The sequence below is a fragment of the Lycorma delicatula genome, chromosome 7 (genome assembly GCF_047948215.1).
Source record: "Lycorma delicatula isolate Av1 chromosome 7, ASM4794821v1, whole genome shotgun sequence".
In the NCBI taxonomy this organism is placed as follows: domain Eukaryota; kingdom Metazoa; phylum Arthropoda; class Insecta; order Hemiptera; family Fulgoridae; genus Lycorma; species Lycorma delicatula.
Genome location: NC_134461.1, coordinates 70,482,996 through 70,507,371, shown reverse-complemented (window position 1 = coordinate 70,507,371; position 24,376 = coordinate 70,482,996). Strand labels below are relative to the sequence as shown.

The 24,376-nt window shown below is 27.3% G+C and overlaps 1 protein-coding gene across 1 annotated transcript in view; it reads right to left on the bottom strand.

The window, feature by feature from the left end:
* N (neurogenic locus Notch protein) overlaps positions 1-24,376 on the bottom strand; it is a 486,560-nt gene that overhangs the window by 102,944 nt on the left and 359,240 nt on the right. The window contains exon 6 of the mRNA XM_075372134.1: positions 4,119-4,475. Within this exon, the coding sequence (XP_075228249.1) occupies positions 4,119-4,475 (357 nt within the window). The remainder of the gene's footprint in view (positions 1-4,118; positions 4,476-24,376) is intronic.

The following is a 24,376-nucleotide window of genomic DNA, read 5'->3' as shown; positions in this document are numbered from 1 at the left end:
CGGATGTTTAGACTCATACCAAAAGATAGATGTTTTCGAGATAAGAACATTTGCTAATTTCATTTTTTTTAATGTTTAACAGTTGAAAAGTTATTTAAAGGTTTCTATCCTTCATTAATATTCTGCATACATTGTACTTATCGTTTACGTTTATAATCTGTACCAAGTAAAAATTAACCAAGCGAAAAATTTTTTTTTTTTTTATTTTTTTATTAACTGATTTAATAAAAAATGCGTATATTAGTAATAAATTATTTATACTATGGAAAACAAAATCTGACGTGGCCACCCATGACTTCCTTGTACGCCTATTACATATACACACTTTTTTTTAAAAATGAAAAGTACATGAAATTTTATTTCATTAATAGCTTCAAATATTTTTTCATATTTTTATTTTTTTATTGTTATTGAATTATTATAGATCGTAAAACGTTTTTTACAATCAAAGGTTAATAATTATTAATATGTCAATATATTTAAATTAAAACTAAAAAAAGTTAAAAATAAAGTCTTGATTCGAATCTATGTTCCTTCCCCTTCTAAGATCCAATATTTCATTTATTAAAGTTTAACTTGGTTATAAATCTAAAACCAATGAAAATGTATCACTTATGACATATTGTTGAAAAACTCTCAATGAAAATTTGTTACTGCAGTTAAGAAAAAGTCCAAAATCCTATTTTTGGGGGGATTTTGGGCTTTTTTGGACACTTTTGATTCAGTCGATTGTAATCCAAAAGGGAGGTGCAAAACTAGATATTATAATAGTCCTAAATCCAAAATTTCAACATCCTACTACGGCTCCTCGTTTTTGAGTTATGCGAGATATATACATATGTACGTACAAACGGCACGCCGAAAATAGTTAAAATGGATTCAGAGATGGTCAAAAATGATATTTCCGTTGAAATCTGAAAACTGACATTTTTCGTGATCACGATACTTCCTTTACTTCGTACAAGGAAGTAACAAGACCAGTACTTCTGAATAAAATTCCTGAAGAACCAACATTAAAAAATAAACGATAATTGTATGTAAGAAACGATTCATTCAAAAAATTAGAATTTTCTTTAAATATAATTGAATTATATTTGTAAAAAAAAAGAAGATTCAACAGTAAAATTGTTAAATATTGCCATTTCTCTTTTATTTTCATCTAATTCTTAATTAAACCTTCAAAGACCTCCATAATAATTTAATGGTTCTTTTACTCTAAGGAACTTTCAAAATTTCCTCTGATAATTTAATTATTTTGCTCAAAGTTCAGATTATTTTCCATATTTATATGAAAATTTATAAGGATTCAGAGAACTCCATATATTTAGAATTTAGCCTTCATAAATGGTTTTCTGTTTTATCTAGGCATAAATTCTCAGAGAAACATTATTATTTCCACCTATGTGTACTCCTTACTACTCATACTGTAACAATTTTAAAAATCATCTTTACCTAAGCATCAAAAAGGATGTTTCCTGTTCAGAATCTACAGTACTGATTAAGTACTAGAGTACTGTTCTAAGTACTGATTACATGTAAACGTATTAAATACATAAATACATCTGTCCTTGAATGATCGATCGTTAGAACTGCCAGAAGAAAATTAAAGTTATCACGACCATAAAAACGACATTTCTATTGATCTTATGTTTTATGTTAAATTTTTGATATTCAATAAAAAATACTGGTCCAAGGGAAGTTGAACATATATCTGAATAAAATAAAAAACTCAAAAATACCAAAAAATTGTTGAAATAAAAGTCTTTTATTTTTTCAGTAACAAAATAAAAATCTTTACGTAAACAAAAGAAAACATATCTGCTCATAGATTTTTACCAATCTATAATTTATTAAAAAACTTGTGCCTGCGAGACCTGAAATTTGAAATTTCAATTGTACTGAATAATGTTTATTTTCTCAACAGTTAGTTAAGTTGATTGGCAATTTGAAAACGTGATATCAAAAATTCTAATAATAATGACAATTAAAGAGGATATTGAATACATGCAAATATAATAGCCCAATTTAGACATGATATTATTTGTCTAAATTTTCTAAACACATCATTATGTTAATTTTTGTATAGCAGACATCTACACCTGTTTGTCCTGATTTAAAAAGGATTGTCTCAAGATGATGTATCCACCATATGATGTTTCACTGACCCAGACTTACGTCGCTACCGGTATTTCTTACTTTCCGTATGTCTTGTTTCCTTTCCAACCCTCAATCCGTCTTCTCGTTAAAATTCTATCGTCTTACATAGTTCATGATTAATTTATAACTCGATAATAATTATAAAAATTTATATTATAAAAATCAACGTAATTATAAAAATATTACTATTATTAGTATCAGTGCTATACATAAACTGAATTGACGTTTAACTTTATAAGTTACTTAATTAAGACGTTAATTAGTGTATTTAATTCTTGATTGGCGTTAACGAGAAATTTGATGAAGAAGATAACTATTTACTTATTTACTATTAGGACTAAACAACTAAATTGAAGTTAATTACATCAGGCTTATTTTTTTTATTCCTTTTTTATTTATTACCATTAAAAGTATCATTTCTAAACATTATATCTATTCGTGCATCTCTTATATATTCTTAAGATTAAAAGCGTCCATTTTATTCCATTTTCTGTTTTATACGTTATCTTATTTTGTCGTCTAATTCAACCTAAATTAAGTTGATTTCTTTATTGAATTGATAATTTTATTCCTAGTTTCTTCGTAGTTTTTTTTAATTTTTATTACATCACTCTTCTATTATTCAATTAAAGAATTAATTAAATTACAGTATACTTTCTTTTTTTATAACTATTTCAATGCTTTCCTATGTTTATTTTAATGTAGATTTTAAAAATATTTCTAGTGAAGACTGTGTGGTAGCGTGTTTCGACATAATTAAGATAATGAAATGTATTTCCTTTTGTTTTTTTTATTTAAAAATATATTTCAAAGGATTTAATATTTTTCTTATTTTTTTTAAATAAAGGAAAAGGTATTATCCGAAAAAAGAAAAATTTATATAAAAAAAATTTACATTTAGATTCTTGGGAAAAAAATCAATAAAAATATATATTAATCTTTCAAATAATTTTTTTTTAATAGACTAACATCACGACGAAGCAAAATCATACCAAACAATTTTATTGCAGAAAAAAAAAGTAAAAATCATTATAATAAGTCAACAAATACTTCAGAATGCCCAAAACGGAAATATGAATGTAACACTGCGATTAATTTTAAAGTGAAGAGGAAATTAGTTTTATGATTTTACGATAGAAACAAATATAGTGCCTCATTTAATTCGCAAGCTCTTTTTTCAATTCATCATCCATTAATCTATACAATTTAGTTTGTTTTATTATAATACAACTGCTTATATATAAAGTGATATTCGTTAACTTCGCTAACCTTATACTGAGAAACTACAGTCTGGTAAACGAAAGAAGGCACCTGAATATGATTTCTTTTTTCTAAAAGTTAAAAAAATAAACATAATAAATATATGCCCGTTATATTTTATATAATTTTATTAACAATTTTTATAAAGAGAACGGAACTCGTCACTTATAACTACATTAAGAATTTTCATATTTTTGTTTCTGGCAAATGAAATTTATAACTTCAACAAAACAATCCTATAAAATATACAATTATTTTTATATATAAAAATACTTATTCTTTTTTATTTTAACCTCATTAAATCTTAAGTCGCTTCAGTAAATATTTCGACAGCAGTAGGAATTTTATTTAAAAAAAGGATGGCATATCAGAAAACTGTAAAATTAATTTTTAACTGTAACAGACATTTTAATATAACTTTTTTTTTTAAAAAAAAAAGGGAAAGGTTTCATTTCTAAATAATGATTCGTTTTAAAAAGGCAGTATAGATGATTGAAACGCATAAATTTTCAATACAGACAAATCAATTGACATTAATTCTACACTATGTGCCTCAACTAGTCCGCGTTAAGTTCCTTGATTAATTTTATACTATCAACTTATTTCGTTTTATCTAAGTCGATCTTCCTCGTATAATAATAAAATGCAGCATTTATAAACAACAATGATATTAATTATTATTAAAAAAAAGCTATACGTACCAGTTTTTCCAGTAGTACATTGGCAATAAAACGAACCGACGCGATCGATACAAGTAGCACCGTTGAAACATGCAGCGCCAGCACAATCGTCAATATTCATAGAACAATCGGGTCCTGTCCATCCGTTAACACAGATACAAGAAAATCCACCGACAGAATTGGTACATGTAGCGCCGTTATGACAAACGCTCGGTCTTAACGAACATTCATCGACGTCTTGCTCGCATAATTCACCGGTGTACGTTGGCGGACACTGACAAGAATACCTATTTATATCATCGATACAAGTTGCACCATTTTGACAAAGATTACCAGGACAATCGTCGATATTTTCTTCACAGTTTTTCCCTCTATAACCTGAAACAAAAAAGAAAATATATAAATAAAAAGCATAAAAACAGCTTCAAATTTGCCAATTCAAAAAAAACGTAGGACGTTATTAAAAGAAATATACCGTTTAGTTTTGAAAAACTGAAAAAAACAAAAAAAAAAACAATTTTTAAGTTAAGTTGTCAATGATGCTTTGATTTAATTATACGAAGTGATGTAAAAATATGAAAATATCTGCTACGACTGAGATCACTTTAAAAAAATTACTGTACATCCAAACAATTGTGTAATAAAACTTTTATAGATAAAACTGTATTAAGTTTATATATATCTATGTAAATAAAAATGTAAATGTTCATTTGTTCAAAATCTTAAATCTCCGAAACTTCTTCATCGATTACTTTCAAATGTTGACAAAACATTGCATTCGAATAGCTCGTGTATATACCTACTATTTACATACCTAAGCTGTCACACCTGTGACAGGTAAAAACATGTTTTTTTTTAAAAAAACAGCGGTATCTGTTTGACTTAAAAGCAAAACACGCTATACTAAATATTTTACGATTCCATTTTAATGTTTCCGATATGTGTCCGCTAAAGTCTAAAAAACTACTGGACTGATTTACGCGCTGGGAAAAGGGAGAAAGGAAAAATATAAAAATTAATAAGGGGAAAACGGGGAAAAGAAAAATGAAAAGGGAAAAAAAGAAAAGGGGTAAACAGGAAGGAGAAAGGGAAATAAAGGAAAGAGAAGGGACGGGAAAGGAAAGGGTGAAACGATGGGAAGGGAAGAGGAATGGGAGAAAGGGAAGGGAATGTGGTAAAAATGAAAATGGGGAGAAAGGGTAAAAGGGAAAGGTTAAATTTTGTGAAATTCCGTAATGTTTATTTTATTAATGTTTTATCAAACTTTAAATTGTCTTCATTTAATCTATACATATAATCAAATCTAGCAATAGCGAATAAATAATAACAAAAAAAGGTATAATAATAATAATAATAAAGAATCACTCCATTTTAGACTTGTGCGAAAATAACTAAGTAAAATTTTTTTTTATAAAATAATATCTCCACTTACCAAAAATTTTTAATATAAGTATCCAAGCGCTTTCTCCATCATCAGGGATTATTTGAAGTTATTAATTTAATATTCATGTATATAATTTTTTTATGTATAATTATAATTGCATTGAAGTTAAAATTTTTACATTCATAATAGTTGACTGTCAATTAATAAAATAAGTTATACGTTAATAAAAATGTAACGTCATGTCCGTAAGATGATTACGACTATTATTTTATTAGTCTAATTCTATTACGACTATTACAGAAGTGGAAATATTATTTTATACAAAGTATATTAATAATACCAACGGTGTCAAACGCTTAGAAAATTAAATCTAAACAATTTTATTAATAAAAAACTTTTTATTAGTTATTATTTTTATATTAAACTATTATTTCTGTTAATAAAATTTTTATGTTTAATTCATTATATATTCTTTAATTTAGATTTATAGTAAAGGGGGCTCCGTCAGGGCGACATCTTTCATAGTTACTTCATTTTATTCAGTTTTGCTGAACGAGTATAATTCTTTTTAAAACAGGATAATTAAAAATATTGAAGGTGACGACAGCTCCAACATATAACACCCATATAGTAAAGCTGATCTCTCATAAAAAAAAAACTATGTTATATGATTAAGAAACGAAATGTTTATCTCAGATCAGATGATTGGAAGTAACCCAAACATAATAATAAGCAGAATAGTAGGAAGAGGCGAAAATAAATTTAATTAATATAATATACAAGCTTTTTCCGTTAAAAAAAGCAGTAATACTTTTTTTGATCTTCGTTTTCCAGGAAATCCTGTATACCCTCATTTTTTATGAATACAAAAAAACAATTCCATACATTCAAAACTGGACCATCTGGTATTCTAAATTAGGTAATTCTGCCGAACTCTGAATTACCACAGAAACTCTAAAACTAAATTCCCACTACCCAGATATTTCCATTGTATGTAGACATTTTATTTACGTGCGCGCGCGTACACACACACACACACACACACACACACACACACACACACACACACACACACACACACACACACACACACACATATATATATATATATATAGTTAATTAAAATTATATATAAAAGACAATCTTCGTTTTGTGTGCCCTAATAACTCAAAAACTACTTAACAAATTTAGCTGAAATTTTTTACAATTTATTATTTGTCCCGAGAGTGTTAAGTGTTATTAGTTCCATAATATTTAATAATATAATTTTTTTTCATCATATAATAACTGTCTGAGGAAGTCGATATTAACATAGACAACGATCGATATAGATAATGACAATCGATAAAGACCATACCTCTCGATATATACGACATTAAATTTAGTGGAAACACCAAAAAAATAGTACATCCTAGAGCACTGCATGAATTTTGATTTATTTAATTGAAATACAATTAAAATTGTATTGTCGTAATATAATTTATCAAATACAATACAAAATTTATTATTTAATTCATACACTCGAATTTCACAGTAGCGAAGTATTCCCGATCCGCTATTTTTTAATATAAGTAAAAATATAAATATTAAAAAAATATTGAATACTACCAATACAACCAATTTTATGATTTACAATTTTTTTTTATCAACAGGGGAGAAATGTTTTTAATTCAAAAACTTATGTTTAATATAATAACATAAATGTCTGATAGATGTTTTATGTATATTTACAACAAAAAAAAATACTGTAAATATCTTTGTATTTATCTTAAATAAAAATAAAATTATCTTTTTAAGTACAATTTACTGTTTTATTAAGTTGGTAGACATGTCAAGGAAATATACAACTGTAATACAATATTATTTTAGTTTAATATTACCTCATCACGTTTACAATAAAATTCAGTAATTGTATTTTAATGAAAATGTGGTTAACCACTAAATTTGTAATTAAAATGAATTACCTCGTACAGCATACCTGAAAGTTGTATTGATGATATGATGATACTTTCAATATTATTATTATTATTATTATTGTAAGTCATTCACACCAACATGTTTTTTTTTTCATTTATTTATTTCCTTAACATACTTTTTTCGACCACTTAAATGTTAAAAGCATAAAAAAATTAAGTTTTTGCTATTGATAAAAGGGCTACTGTTATAAGAAATATTTCTTAAATGCTATCGTCCAAATATACTGACAAGAGAGCCGGTAACTGGTTTAAAACAAAGCCTTCTTTTTTTCAACTATTCCTGTTTCTCTTAAATAAAAAAATAAAAAAAAATGGTAAAACAAGTTATTCGGATAGTTGTCGTTTCTTTTTCTAGCCTCTTTTTACCAGTTAGGTTATAATATGAGACATAAAGTCGTCGTTATTTTTTATCCTGTTTTATGTTAAAGTATCTTTTGTTTAGTAGCTTCTTTAACAAACAACCGTAGTAATATCTTTTTCTTTATAATTTTTATGTCTGTTGTTTTTTCTTTGTTAATTTTTTAAACAGTTACTCCCTTTTCTTAATTTAATCCACAGCATAATTTAATTTTAAAACACCTTTTTGGTAATTACTTAAAAACACTTAAAAAATAGAAATAAAAAACTATTAACTATTTTTATGATTCTGTTACATAAAGTAAGTAAGTTTACTAAATGGGTTTTATGTTTTAAATTAACTAATAAAATTTCTCTTTTTAAATAACTTCAAACAGATGTACATCAAATTATTGTTGAATTTAACAACTATATATTAAAAAATGTTTAAAAAAAATAACATTAGTTACTATTGCGGTTTAAATTTAATTGTTTACAAGAATTAATTAATTACACCGTTTATTTTCAAAACTATTCCTTTGTTTCTTGGTGTTTGTTGCCCAGAAAAAATATATGGTTTTCATTTCATAGAATAAAAATGTCGGTACTTTTCTGTTTTCTCCCACACAGGTTTTTTTTACGTAGCTCATGTTGTAATTATAAGGTATTTCCAGATAAATTATAAATATAATCCAGCCAATCTTAACCTACGCTCACTAACTTTGACTAGCGAGCGAAGCGAGGGTAGGTTAAGTTTGGTTAGATTATTATATTTATGATTATAAGTATATAATTATGAGCAAATATGATGAATACGTAACATTAAAAAAAACACATTTTGGGGGAAAACAGAAAACACTCAAATCTACGTTTTTTATCGTATTTAATGAAAATATAAAGTTTACATATAAAAATAAATGAGTACAGTACTGTATGTGTGACTAGCCACATAATAATTTTGTTTTAATTTTTTAACTTTACATTTTTAATATTTTGACTACATATTTATACATGTTGTAATTTTAAAGTTTGAATTTAATATGCGACTTGAGAAAAAAAAGAAAAGTTTAACTGTTGAGGAAAAACCTCAAAAGCGCTATTAAAAAATAATAAGCGTAAGTTAAGCATTATTCAATTCTGTACTCTTGGTGGTAAACGGTTTTTATAGTTTTGTCTTTGAGATATTAGTACAGAGGGAAATATAGACAAATATAAAAACAAAAGAATTGTTTTTGCTAAGTTAATAGAAAAAAAATATGTCATTTGTTTTTGTTTTTTTTTTACTTAGTTTTAATTTAGTATATTGAAAGTGTACATCTTTCTTTAGTATATTTAAAGTGTATTAAAGAATAGGTATGACCATCCGAATTCCAAAATTTACATAATTATTTATAATCGGGTCTTCAAACTCATTATTTAGGTTAAATCTTCCACAAAAAATATTTCGATCAAATTGAAAGAAAAATAATCTGAATTCGCCAAAAAATTTCCGGTTTTAATACAAAATTACAGTTAAAACTCATTTCTCTGACATCTACCAAACCGTAAGTATGCTGATTTGCAATTCTCCTGATCGCGTTTCGAAATCATCAACAAATCAATATTTTTTATCCGAAAATTCTCTACACGGGTACGTAAAAAAAAATCACTATATGTAACATTCTAATAAAAAAGTCTAACATTTACTCATTTATTTATTTTAAAACAATACTGTCTAATAATAAGCTTATAATAGCACCAATGAACCCAAATGAATTAGTACATAAGAGTGATTGGTTAATTTGCTATTTTATGCCAATTAAAAAGAACAATAGTTATAATATTTCGGTTAACCAACTTTCCCTACCAGAATTTACTGTATTAATATTTGTTTGAGATAAATATGAAATAAAAATACAACCGTCATTATAACCTTAATTACCCAGAAAACAAAGAAACGTTTTAATAAAAATTATATAAAATTTTAAAATGATTTTCCACACATAAATAATAAAGATCAAATTTTTAAAAATATCTTCTAGCATTTTTAATTATTATGGTTAACGTTCTATATTCAATATTATTAAAAATAAATATCAGGCTATAAGTTTGCCAGTCTTTATGAAGGAATAATCTGTCTTCCATTAGGAAAATTCTTACTTCGAATCTCGGCCAGATATGGCATTTTATAAATTATTAATTAATTATAAAATCTTCAATCCATAATCCCACGCACAAGTTTTGCGCTTACTCGTATGCGGTGAATTAACCACTGAAAAAAACATATGTCGGGGAAACGTAGTCTCAATTCACAATGATGCGTAGTAAAAGAGGAAAAAAATTACCAACTTATTGGTAATTTTGAATTACTACTTTGAAATAATTAAGACTATTATATTATATCAAACAATTCTTACCTTCTATATTAATTTAAAAAATCGTAATATAAAAAACAGCTTTAAAAAATATACATAATATTAATAATATTACATACTTAATAACAGTTATTGTTATTTTGAGGGCGTTGCAGACAGGTTTAAGTTGTTTGAAACCGGACTTAGAACAATAGCGAAGGTTCTAAGGTAAAAAAAGACTAGACTAACTTATAAAGGGGGCGCTAAAGTACAGGGAATTGTTCAATGATTTGTATTCTCTTTGTTTTTATATGTATATATATATATATATCTTCTCCTGCTTTAGTATTTGTAGATAGATTGTCGATTTAACTGTTTTAACATCCGTGTAGATAGATGAGAAGACCTGCGTTATTTGAATCATTTTATTTATTTTTTGTGTTGTTCATTGTACTGTGTTATACAATTCTGCGTACACGGTTCACTGGGCTGGGCATTGGCCACTCAACTTTTCTTGCTATCATCGTTGTTTTATTCATGTAATTTATATCAAAAGTATTTGATACTAGTTTGGAATTTCAATCCACACCTACAAATTTCTTTCGTTTTCTTTAATTTATCTCATGGAATAGAATTTGTTAATATAGATTTATTCTTACAACCATAGTTTTAAAAAAATTAATATACTAAAATACAAAACACGAATATATTTTAGAATTTCAATGACAATCATTATATAAAACGATATAAAATCTATACAGAAATTATTTTAATGACGTCTCTGATAACAAATAGAATTTTGTGAATAATCAACAAAAAAAAAACGAATATTTTAAATTCTAATCTCACTAAATCTAATGTCTGGTTAGAATTTTTTATCTGAATAGTTTTATAGTCTGAATATACCTGTAAAATTTAAATATTATAATAAATTTATAGATATTTAAATATCACATAATGGTAGGTTTATTAACAGTTAACTAATGTAAAGGAGTATTTTTTTTTTTAAAATTACAGACGAAAATTGTTAATTTCAAGTTTTTTTTAAGTATAATTAAACAATTTTCAAACTAAATAAATGAAAAAATAGTAAGATTGAAAAAAATAGTAAATAATAGGTTTGTAAAATTGAATGAATATTCAAGTCCCCGGTTCATTGAATGAACCGGGGACCTATCGAATGAAAGGTGGAGGAGTAACCATTCCGCTACGGAGGTCGGCAAAGTAAAGCGATATATTAATAAATATCAATTTAAAAAAAAAAACAGTAAATATGAGTAATATCTGTAATTTACACAGTAAATATGCGTTTTATACTTTAAATATGCTACCTGTCCATAGAAAATATGCATAACATAAGATAAATAGAAAGGTTTTCCGAGTGCCTCCAAGTACACCTAAGAAAAAAATACTTTTTTCCTATCACTAAGGATATTGTGAGTGAAGGAATCATATCCTTGATGCTGATCTGGTACCAAGTTAGATAGGCTAATATTTATTTTGAAGTTAATTGATATTAAAAGACTTTTGGAGCATTGTTATCAAAGGGGTTTTCATTATTTTGTTCATTACAAATTGATGTAGGTAAATCGAAATCAAATAAATACTTTTCACCAAGAATTACAACCTCGTCTTCAATTTCAATAAGACTTCTATTGAAAATAGTTGTATAGAAAAAATCTTAGCAGCAGCTCGCCAAGCGGCACGAACGAGAAATGCGAGTACGGTAACGGATTATTTATTATTTACTTCTTTTAATAAATAATTTGTATCTTAATATAGCCTATGAGACTCCGGATTACATAATGAAGGTTCTGTTAAAATTTGGTAGCGATTAGTTTAGCGGTTCTTGAGATTTTCTGCTAACATATAAACAAACCTTTCTTCTTTATAAAATAGATATTTCAATATTGCTTGAAATGACTGGTTAATAACATGCGCAGTGGCATGTTTATATACAGCCCATGCGTAACAACCATCATCGTATTTCCATTTGGCACGGCTCAGTTAGTTTATTGACTAAATGAAACTCAACTTTTCTTTCTTTCTTTAGGATCACATAAAACTAAACAAAAAATATCCTTAGGAAAAATGGCAATTTCTCCTTCGTTCTCCCACTGTCCACCATTTTGTTATTTTTATATAAAACTTTATATCTCAAGTTCGGATAGACGAATCATATTAATATTTAGTAAGCGTCCTGGTAATAAAGTTCTAAAATTAGCAAAAAATCATGACTTAAATTTAAATACCTTCGCAAATTACAAAATGGAAGCCATTTTTATTTTTCAATCCATTTATCTCCATGAATATAAATTTTATCAAAATTTATGTTATTTGCTAAAATATTAAGTCTCTTATTTTGAACAAAATTACATTTTAGTTTTTAAAATCGGTTAACAAATAGCTGAGTTATGGCAGAAAATTTATGTAATTTTGTGTCTGTTTTCATGTCCTCCACTTTACGCTCAATTCGATTGTTTTTATTTATTGTTAATTCTAGTATTGTAAATTAATATCAAATTAAATAATAATTTTCTGACAATAACAGACCAACATCAAAATTACAACATCAATTTTCGACTATTTGTTAACCGATTTAAAAAAAATAACATTTAATTTTCTTCAAAATATTTATATTTTAGCAAATAACATAAATTTTGATAAAACTAATATTTATGGAGATATAACGGATTGAAAAATAAAAATTGCCGCCATTTTCTAATTTTCGAAGGTATTTAAGTCCTGATTTTTTGCTAATTTAAAAAAACTTTATTACCATGACGCTTACCAAATATTAATTTGATTCGTCTATCCGAACTTGAGATATAAATGTTTATATAAAAATAACAAAACGGCTGACAGAGGGAATCGAAGGGGAAATTGCCATTTTCCTAAGGATATTTTTTGTTAAGTTTTACAAGTAGAATTCGAAAAAGTATAGCCAGCCCACCGTTTTAGAAACACCCTGTACATGTGTGATGAGTGTGCAAAATAATTAATATACTGAAATAAAACAAAAAATAATAATAAAACAAAATGAGTAGAAGGAAAAGCTAATAAAAAAAAGAATTATAAACAAAGATTTGTATAATCGACAGCTGGTCTCATTAAAAACAATATCTCTTAAGGGATAGCATTGAAGACATTGCTTATGAAAAAAAAGTAGGAGATAAAAAGACAGCTGTGAGAGGTAGAGGGATTTGTATATTATTTTAAAAGAGTTAAGCTATATAGTCCTATATAAAGAGTGTATCTGCGTACATATATATATATATATATATATATATATACGATTTATTGAAGGTTTGCAATGAATGTTTCGTGAACTCTCATCCTTTAGGGCAAACAAGTCGGTCGACTAAGAGAATCGACGCTTTATCCAATCGACTTACCTCGATCAGTATTGGTCGGTTCTTAACTGTTATTAGTTGAATGTGTATAAATATACACGTATATATAGAAACGGTATGGTTAGATAGTTTAACTGAAGCTGTACTATTCATCGTAGAATATATACAACGTATATATTGGCGCACATATGTGCGCCTGTAGCTTCGGTTCGCTTTGCTTTTGCCTCGCATTGCAGCATGCCGCTGCATGTTTTACCTTTATCAATCACACAACGTTTTATGTTACAGTATACTATAGTAAAGTATAGTCCGAGTAAAGTAACTAAAGTTAACCACGATTTACGAAGAAGTAATAAAATAAAATTCCAGCTTTAATACCTTTCTATTACATGATATTTTACTAAACAATTCTCGTTTCATTGTCACTTTCACCGGTAAGATTAAATTATTTTTAAGTACAGTGTTTACCAAGAAACTGAGATATATTTCAAAATGTTTAATTACGAATAGCTACTATAATTAAAACATTTATTTATTAATATCTTAATCAAACATTCTATCTCACTTAAAACGATTAACTTATAATCATATCTATAAAGTTTATAAAATAACAATTTAAAGAAATTTTCAAATAACGAAACACTACCATAAAAAAATTTAAAACAAGAAATACAATCCGGTTTTTCCCTTTCTGACATACCTTAATCTTTAAAAAGTGAGCCTAGATTACATCAGCAAATTACCCACGAATTTGGAGTTAGTGTATAAATTTATTTGTTAATTGTATGAGATATAAATTGAATTTTTACGTGTAATCTTCATGTTAATATCTTAAAACCAATTACTAGAATACTCGAAATTTGACCTTGAAAGGGGTGAAGAAAAGTAAAATTTTTTTAAAAATAATTAAACATTTTCCCCGTTTCTGACTATACTTAACGAGATATTCATCCGATTTGGGTTTGTAAATACTCTTCAAACAAATTTCAAAAAACCGTGAATTTAGATTTTTTAATGGGTGCGACAGCTCAATCATATAGCCACTGTCACTTGTTGCCACAAGTGACAGTGGCAACGCGACTGGCTGTACCTATCTCCCGTTACTTGGAAAAAAAACAAAATTAAATAAAAATTAAGAGAAACGAAGTACGGTCACTTCCTATTGGTGTTTGTCGGGTAACACTATAAACCAGGCGAAATACATTTTACCTGTAAGGACTGAAAACTACTATTTTTAAGATGAAGACCGACTATTTTAAAATCCGCATTCTTCAGATCACTCGATTCGTGAAAAGGAAAAAAGGTGAAAACTTTTGGCTGTGAAATTCTAAATAAGTACCTAATGTTACTAGTAGGCTAAATATTATTAGAAAATAAAAAACGTAAATTAGTATATCTATATATATATTTTAAATAAAACTTGGCCGTGAAAAAATGTAAGATATAAGATTAAAGAATTAGATAAACTACGAGTAATAATATCCTGTAACAGATAAATTTTTTTGTTTTAAACTTTCTTTTAATTACATAAATACATACCGAAATCTTTTTTTGTGGGTGTAGTAATTATCCTACCCTACTGAAGGGCATTTGTATGTGTGTCTATCTGTTTGTATGTGTGTCCGTCCCCCTTAGCTTAGCACCGGAATGTACCGATCACTAGCGGAAAATCCCGATTATATGTCTCGTGGTGGTCAGGTGTGTACTTGTTATATTGTTACATATTTATTACTTATTATTATTATTTATATTTGTAGTATATATTTATTTCTTTAATCGACATATATATGCGAAATATATATTATTAATTTTTTTTTAATTATTTGACTGTTTTTCTTCATAAAATAATGAACTATAACCAAAAAGTAATTACTCAAATTAACCAGGATACAACTGGAAAACTGTTTCTTCTGACCATCCTTCATCATCCTTTTCTGATTTCATTTAATTTTTTTATCATTATTCATCGAATATTCATTTTAATTTTAAAAAAGGAACTGCTAACACTTTTGTTATTAATACCGATGTTTTAATTCACCCTATAAATTCATATTTTCTACTATTATTTAATATTAAATTTTTGTTACTTTTAAATATATTTTATAGTTCTATTTTGAGCCCATTACAGAGTACTCCTGACTGAATTATGTGTAGTTTTTCTTTTAAGGGAATTCTTATTCTAATATCGTTAACTATCACGTTTTCTATAAGAAGTAATGTGTTTTTTTTTTTACGATGTGTATGAAATCAGAAATACTAATTTTTATTATCTACAAAATTAACCAGAAGCAGCTTGAAAAATGACCAATAACCGAAAATCAGTTATACAAATTGTCCACACTGGGCAATAAGAATCAGTAAAGTGCATTTTAGTTCTTGGAATGAAGAGGTAATCAATTTTGGACACCTAATAATGCCATTCCGAGACGCCGCCCGCCACAGGGCAATCCTCCCGGGGGCTTAGGTGTGGTGAAGCTGGTTGTTTAATAATCAAGTTCTATTGATTTATTAGATTAAATGCGAATCAAGATATGTCACATGACTCGTTTAATAAACAGTTTTTAAATGTATCTTATGTTACAAATGTATTAAATATTGCACCAAATCATATCCACAACGCGTAATTAAAATGTTATAATTTCACTACAATTATACGTATCTGATATTAATGCAATGGTAAGAATAACTGAGTTTTAATAAAAAATAATTTACTATTGTTATTCAAAATTATAAAAAAATATTGGAAGACAATTTATAGGTCCTAATACCTAATAATAAATGATTATGATGATAAAAAAACCGCTAATTAAAAAATAAAGAAAGACTGAATACAAAAAAAAACCGCATATCAAAATTAGCATAATTACCACATCATTTACACAAAATTGATGTTTAATTAATTACTATCAAAAATATTTTTAAAAAACCAAACACAAAATAATTAAATATTTTGATAACATTAACTACTTTTATCAAAACGTTAGTGGTAAATAAAATGAAAACAAAAGACCTACTGCTTTATATTTATAATCTAACACATTGTATTATGTTGTTTGTTTATGTTTATACATGTATCAAAAACGTAAAAGAAAGTATTTTATCTTTAAAATATAGAAACAAATAAAAAGAAAATGGCAGTTATTTTCTATTTAAAAATATTTTAATCTACCGGAGGGAAGCTGCGGTTAGATGGAGTGAGAAAGAAAGAGATTGACGCCCCCGCATAAAATACAAACAAACATTAAATTAACACTATATTAAAAAAAAATCAACTGACAACAGAAAATAGTTGTGAGAATTTTTTACCGGAAGAACGATTAGAATACGGTTCATTTTATCATTTTCCGCCCAAAACCGAGATTGTTTTTTTTTATAATTTTTATTTCTATAAGTTAAAGAATGTTACTCTGCTCTAAAATTATCAAAAAACCTATCAGATGATACAAAATAATAATAGTATCAACAAATTCAGATAAATTAATTCGCACGGTCCTAACATCCTTACTCGAGAGGGTCAACAATCTCAGAATAAAACCACATGATAAAATATAAAAATTAATACAGTTATCACACTGAACTTGTGAACTACTCATTCACAAGTTTTAAAAACACGCAATCCTATTAAAAAGTTTGCAATAAAATTTTTTTTCTTATTTTTTTTTAAATTAAAGATTTTTTCTCGTGATCTCCGTATAGAACTTTCCCAGAATTTTTTTCTTCTTTAGAACTAATTTTTTTTTTTTTTAATGTAATTACCATTAACTTTAAAAAGTGAAACAAAAATTACATATCTCAGGGAGGATGACTCGTTTTACCTCCATGAGATTACTTAACATGTACACAAATACACTTTGAAATACACTTTTCAATTACTTAATTATTTTAAAAATTACTTCTGAAGAAGTAGAGATCTTTACGAAAACGCTATCAGGATTAAATAAAAGAAGGAACATTAATAATTAATTTAGCAAATTAGAACTACGAAGAATTAAAAAAAAAAAAACAAAATTAGAATTGCGAAAATGGAGTATCTATCTTCTATCTTTTATGCCCATTTTTTTCCTAATCTACCTGTACTCAGGTGGTGTATTTAAAAGAATTTTGAAGAACAGATTCTTTCCCTTGAACCCACCGGGTTGGTGGTGAACTGAGGTAGTAGTGATGTTCAAATCCTAGTAAAGGCGATAAATCCTAAAAGGATTGGAATAGTAGATCGTGTTATCTTTGATGGTTGGGTTTCAATTAATCACATACCTCAGGAATGGTCCACCTTAGACTGTACAAGACTCTACAGTTCATTTACATTCATATATATATATATATATATATATATATAACATCTTCATTCATCCTGTGAAGTAATACTTTACAGTGGTTCCGAAGGCTTAACAGAAAAGAAAGATTTTTTCCCTTAAGTAAACTAATTATAAAACACCAGCAGAGTACGATACTACAAAAGTGCTTTTTTTTTTAATAAATATCATGAACAGCAATTCAAAAATAATGTAAAAAAACTGTGTTTAGAAAAAATAATAAAATAATACTCGTAGATAGTTCATATAGATATAGTTACAGATAACATATCGTAGATAGTTCATAGTAACATTTTTCAAGCTTAATAATTAATCTTACTATTTTTCCTTAAATAAATCCAAATTGAGAGCCCACTCGGAGGGGACAGAAATAGCAAAAATAAAAATGTAGATAATTTTCTCGGTTATAATGATTTACGTTACAGCAATTATATATGTTAGCTACTATAAATTTAAAAATGATTTCTTTTTTTTTAATTCAATGTCTAAAAATTAAAAAAAAAAAAAAGATATGAAAACCAAGTAAAGAAATAAATAACATTAAAAATCACCATATAAAGACTATGTTACGATTATGTATAGACTTATGTTATAATATTAAATAGATATTATTACTAAACACGTTTAAGCTGCGTGAATGAAGAAAAATAAAATAATCTTTCTTTTTTAATCTGAATGAAATATTTTTTTAATTTCAAGAAATTTCCAACATTGTTTTTCCTTAACTCAATTTCTACAGCATATGCTTAAATAATAAATTATTATGATTTAATAATTTTCAGCTATTTTTTCCCAAACAAATGTTGAATGAGGAATTATGTACAAAAATTAACGCGAAAACCTTAAACATGAATAGATGTTTGATTTTTTATTAGGAACTTAGTTAAAAGGATTATAGTTAACTTAGATTCTTCTACGCACTAGAAAACTTTATACGGTGCGGAAGGAGAATTTTCTTCATAAAAGTTCTGAGATTATACTCGAGAAATTCTTTAGTATCTCCACGAAAAGTATTTCATACCGTAAGTATATTTGAGCTGATCAAAAAAAAAATCCTTAATGTCCTGCTTCCATCTTAGATAAATTTATCCAGATTCCCCGAAAACTGATAAATTTATCGATTCCCAGAAAAATATTGATAAAATGGACACACATCGGACAGACCTTAAGCAAGGTATTGTTTATGATGTTAATCTTTTGAACAGATCATCTCTTTCTACCCCATTTATCCTCTTTCTTCTTTCTTTTTTCCTGATTAGCCTCCGGTAATTACCGTTCAGATAATACTTCAGAGAATGAAATGTATAAGTGTAAATGAAGTGTAGTCTTGTACAGTCTCAGGTCGACCATTCGAGACGTGTGGTTAATTGAAACCAAAGATCACCGGTATCCACGATCCAAATCTGTGTAAAAATAACTGACTACTAGGACTTGAACGCTGGAACTCTCGACTTCCAAATCAACTGATTTTGGAAGACGCGTTCACCACTAGACCAAACCGGTGGGTTACCCTATTTATTCTACTTGAATCTTTCCTTCTCGGAATTTTCAGTAGATGGTTGGACGCCCAATGGGTAGAAGTACTTGAATAGAGTTACTACTTCCTTATTGGTATTTTTATGATTTAGTAGTGGAAGGAAAGTTGGTTTTACTTGTGGAACTACATGGAGATAAATACTCAGTATATAAGTAGCCAATCGGATAAAACTTACCACCTAACTCCTTCATAAAAAAAAGCTGACAACACAGTTGTACGACTTTCCCGTCACGCGGTTTACAGACACAACTTAATTTTGGACGCCAGTGCTACACTAGCGCTCCTTGTGGTGGTAGGAGGTACTATTGATGCAGTATACCCACTTACACCCACCGGGTTGGTCTATTGGTTAAACCCGTCATCCCAAATCAGCTGATTCCGAAGTCGAGAGTTCTAATATTCAAATTCTAGTTAAGGCAGTTATTTTTATACGGATTTGATCGTGGATACGTGTTCTTTGGTAGTTGGGTTTTAATTAACCACACATCTCAGGGATGGTCGACCTGAGATTGTACAACACAACACTTCATTTACACTTTGACATATCATCCTCATTCATCCTCTGAAGTAATACCGTACGTTGGTTCCAGATGGTTTTCCGGACACTTTTCTTTTCTTTAATTATGCGAAATCTCGAGATACTGAGATTGCTCTTAGCCTCATCCCCCTTGAATTTTTAAGTTAAAAATTTAATGGCATCAATGCCCTGAAGTAATCTGACCAAGTTTAGTCAAAATCGGTCCAGCAGTTCTGGAGATATAAAGTGATTTAGAGTGCAACACCGAACACACGCACGTACGTACGAACATCCGGAAAATTTCTATCCGGTATTTTTTTTATTTTTTGGGTTCCTTAAGTGTCAAAACGTCAAGATCCTATGAAAACCGCATATGCCCAAATTGGACTATTTATAATACTTTTCCTTTTACAGCTATAACTCTAGACGGGAAAGTAACAATACAAACATACTTTCAGTGACAAACAAAAAAATGCCATTTAGAATAGCGTATAGGGTTTTCGTTGTTTTGTTAACGCATGATACAAAGGAATTTTTTTTACCAATCTATTTGTTATATAATTTTAGCCCATAAAATTTTCAACTGCGTAGATACATAACAGAATGTTATATTTTCATTTTACAATAACTTTATTTTATCAATTATTTATAAATCTATATTCGCAAAGAATCCTATAAAAAATTATTCTGAAATTATTTACCATGAACTATACAAAACGTGATAGAAATTTAGGAGGGTAAACTATACTATATTTATTCAATTATAACATTCAAAATTATTTTTGTAATATATAACTGTAAAATTTAAGTTTTTATTATTATATGTTATAATTAAAGAACACTGTAATTAGGGAGGAGCGGTACGATAAAGTAATAAATTAAAAAAATTCTATATTATTATCAAACCTCATAACCTTTTTATTAGAAAGTCAAGCTTTCAAATAATTAAATATCTTTTATCACCAGGTATAATAGCAAAGGCAACAAAAACAAAAGAAAATGCGACCAAAAGAAACGAACCGCGAGTGACAACCAAAAATTTTATCTGTACAACACTAATTTTGAGAATTGCATCAGAAAGATTATAAAATAATTAAAAATTATAATAAATCAGAATTATAAATTCAAAAACAATAAAAAAAAAAGTAATGGAACAATGATGTAATTTAAGAAAATAAATATCATTGGAACTAGAAGGGAAAGTACTATATATAAGTTTAAGACAGACAAGATAGTCTATTAAATATATAAATACTTCAGACAGATAGCCTTTGAAATACTTTACGACTTAAAAATGTACGTTTTATAGCAGAGAAATTGTCGTAATACTATAGCATGTTACTCGTACTTTAAGAAAAAAAAATCCAATCTAAAGACTGACCGTTTCATTTTATTACTAATAGAAATTATTAGATGTAAGTAGAACGTCGAGGCAGTTTATAATATAATAATAATAATAACAATACTAGTTAATAATTATTGTCTCTCATAAAATTGAAGTCGATCAGAAGAGAAAAGACTCGATTTAAAGTAAGACTTTAATGATAAGACAAGGCGTCATCAATTTTACAATACAACACTACATTTAAACAACTAACCCTTGTAGAATTTAACACCTGGCTTATGGCTCCTTTTAATTTATTTTCATTTTTAAAAAAGAAAAGAATAAAAAAAAAATTATCTTCTATAAATGATATTTAAATCAAGTCGAGACGATATACGAATCGGGTCACACGCATTTATTGAATCATAACATAACAGGGTGGTAAAATTATAATGATCTCCTTTTTACAACGAAAGAATCATTCATCATTACATATTAACATCTACCTACAAATCAGTGATGTATATTGTTTTCATACAACCCATGGCCTACCTCATTAAAAAAATGAAAGCGTAATAAAAAGGAATAACAAAAATAATAATAAACAAAAATTAAATGTCAAAAGTGATATAATAAATAATAGAATAACCTGAAAGCATACAAAATTAAATTTAGAAAATAACTAAAAGATAAATTCCCCTTGTAAGTTTACCATACAAAGAATCTTGTCCTTAATATTTAAATGACATAATAAATTTATTAGCAAAAAGATAAAAATGTGCCTGCAGTATGAATTCTTAATCGTCAAGTTAGTTTTAAAAAAAAGAAAAGGAAAAACCAAGCTGTGTTTCTATATATAGCTACTGCATCTGTAACCACTTTTCTACATGAAAAATTAAATTACCTTCTCTGTCTAATACTTACCCACATGATACGTTCCTATTTTCCCTATCCAAGCTTCTTCGTAAAACAAGCGACTTATAACTAATAGAAATAACTTTTTAACATTAAAAAATAATTTATTTTTTAATAAAAAAATGTTATATGCTCTGGCTCCTGTAATATGATTTTTTTTTTTTTACAATAAGACGAGAATAATAAGTGGGAGAAAGCTACAAAGAGAGGAGAACGACTTCCATGTAAAATAATATTCAAAAGGAAAATTCAATCAAAACTGTTAGTTTACAGCCCGAAGTTTAATAATTATTTATAAAGATTGTTTTTTAGAAATATACGCTAACATCAATTTTTCAATGCTTTTAAAATGTTCACAAATAAAAATTCCCGTTTAAACAAATCATCCTGTTTAAATCACCATTTTCGTTAAGCTTGGCACGCTGATACGTTTCGTTTAAGTTAAAAGGCAACTGGGAAAAAATCAATTCAAACTTTCCAAAGAAAGACTGGCGTAAATCTTTTTTGTTATTTAACGGGTTTTATATCATTTTTAGGATAAGATGGTATTCATGTCATTTCGCCTACATTCGTTACTGTTATCCCAACATTTTTGGAATAAAAGGTGCTTTTGGAGTATTTTTTTTTTTTTTTTATTCTAAACAATCGAAAAAAGTTTTATCATCATTTTTTTTGTAAAACTATATCCTTATCAGGATGAAAACATTTTAAAAATATTATTTAAGATTTGAATTTTCTTATTAACCCTTAATAAAAGGTGTGAAAAACCCCAGCTACCCATTTTGGGAGTTTGTTCTCATCAAAAAACTATTTTAAGAAAAACAGATTTTTAAAACGTTTTTATTATAATGCGTTTCTAAATTTGGCGACATCGGAATGGAATAATGAATGTTACACTAGTAAGAAATGATAGAATTTTAATTAAACGAAAAAACTAATTTTAAATTCAAATAAACAATTGTGATCAGAAGTTTTTTTGTACGTTCCCGTCTAGCGCTATAGCAGTAGAAGGGAAAATATTGTAATCGGTCCAATTTGCGCAAACATGCGGTTTTCACCGGATCTTCACGTTTTCAAGCCTAAGGAATCCAAAAAAATCTAAAAACCGGATGGAAATTTTCAGGATGTTCGTGTGTTGTTCGGTGTCGCCCTATTAATCACCTTATATCTCCAGAACTACTCAACCGATTATAACCAAACTTGATCAGATTACTTTTATATATGGGACATTGATGCCATTAAATGGCATCATTCAGGTCAAGGGGTTAAGACTGTAGAGCAAGATCACTCTCAGTATCTCGAAATTTCGCCTAATTAATGTCTTATTTTTCTTAGGCACATTTGTTAACAATCACAAAAAAATATTTGCAAAAAATTGAAAAAACACATCCCCACCCCAAAAAATGTTCTAAATAAACTAGAGGGTACACTGCTTCAATAGTATCTCCTCCTCTCACAACAAGGAGCGCTAGTGTAGCACTGACGTACAGCTGCTGTAGTCATCAGCTATGTTGTGACGTTACAGGTAAGCGGTAGAATTAAATAAATTTATAATATTTAAAGTGAAAAAAGTATTTAAAGTGGCCGCTAGTATCGCCACACCGCGCGAATGAAATACGGTATGCGCACGTGCTTTAGTTAGAATCATTGAATTAAATAAACAAACAATATATTTAAATAAAATGATAAATATTTTAAATTAATTGTGTGTGTAAGCCGTACATCAGAAAAAAGTCGCGTAACGGGAAAGTCCTGCAACTGTGTTGTCAGCTTTTTTTTTTTTTTTTTTTGTTAAATATATCTCACATTATTTAAACCATTTTATATTAGAAAACAATTGATTTTAGTACATTTTTTACAAATATTTTCGCATAAATGTAAACCATATCTAAACAATTAAAACAATAACTTTTAACACAGATTGGGGAATTTGTTAATTTGTTTTTTATTCGAAATATTATGATAAAAATCATGATAAATATACAAAAATAAAACTACACTAAAACTTGAATATAACATATATTCAAACATTTAAATAATTACAAAATTTTATAAAATAAAATAAAATTACGAAATTTTTTGATTTATTTAACATAAATTTTTAATTACGATGTAACGTAATAAATAATAATACTACTTTAAATAAACATAAAAACACAATTAAATAGTTTTGAGAAAGTGAAAAGATCATATATGTAATAGAATATAAGTTAAGTTAATATGTAGAAATATGATGAACAGTCAAAGAATTCAAGCTTTTAGACACGATTACAATGTAAATATTAAAAAAA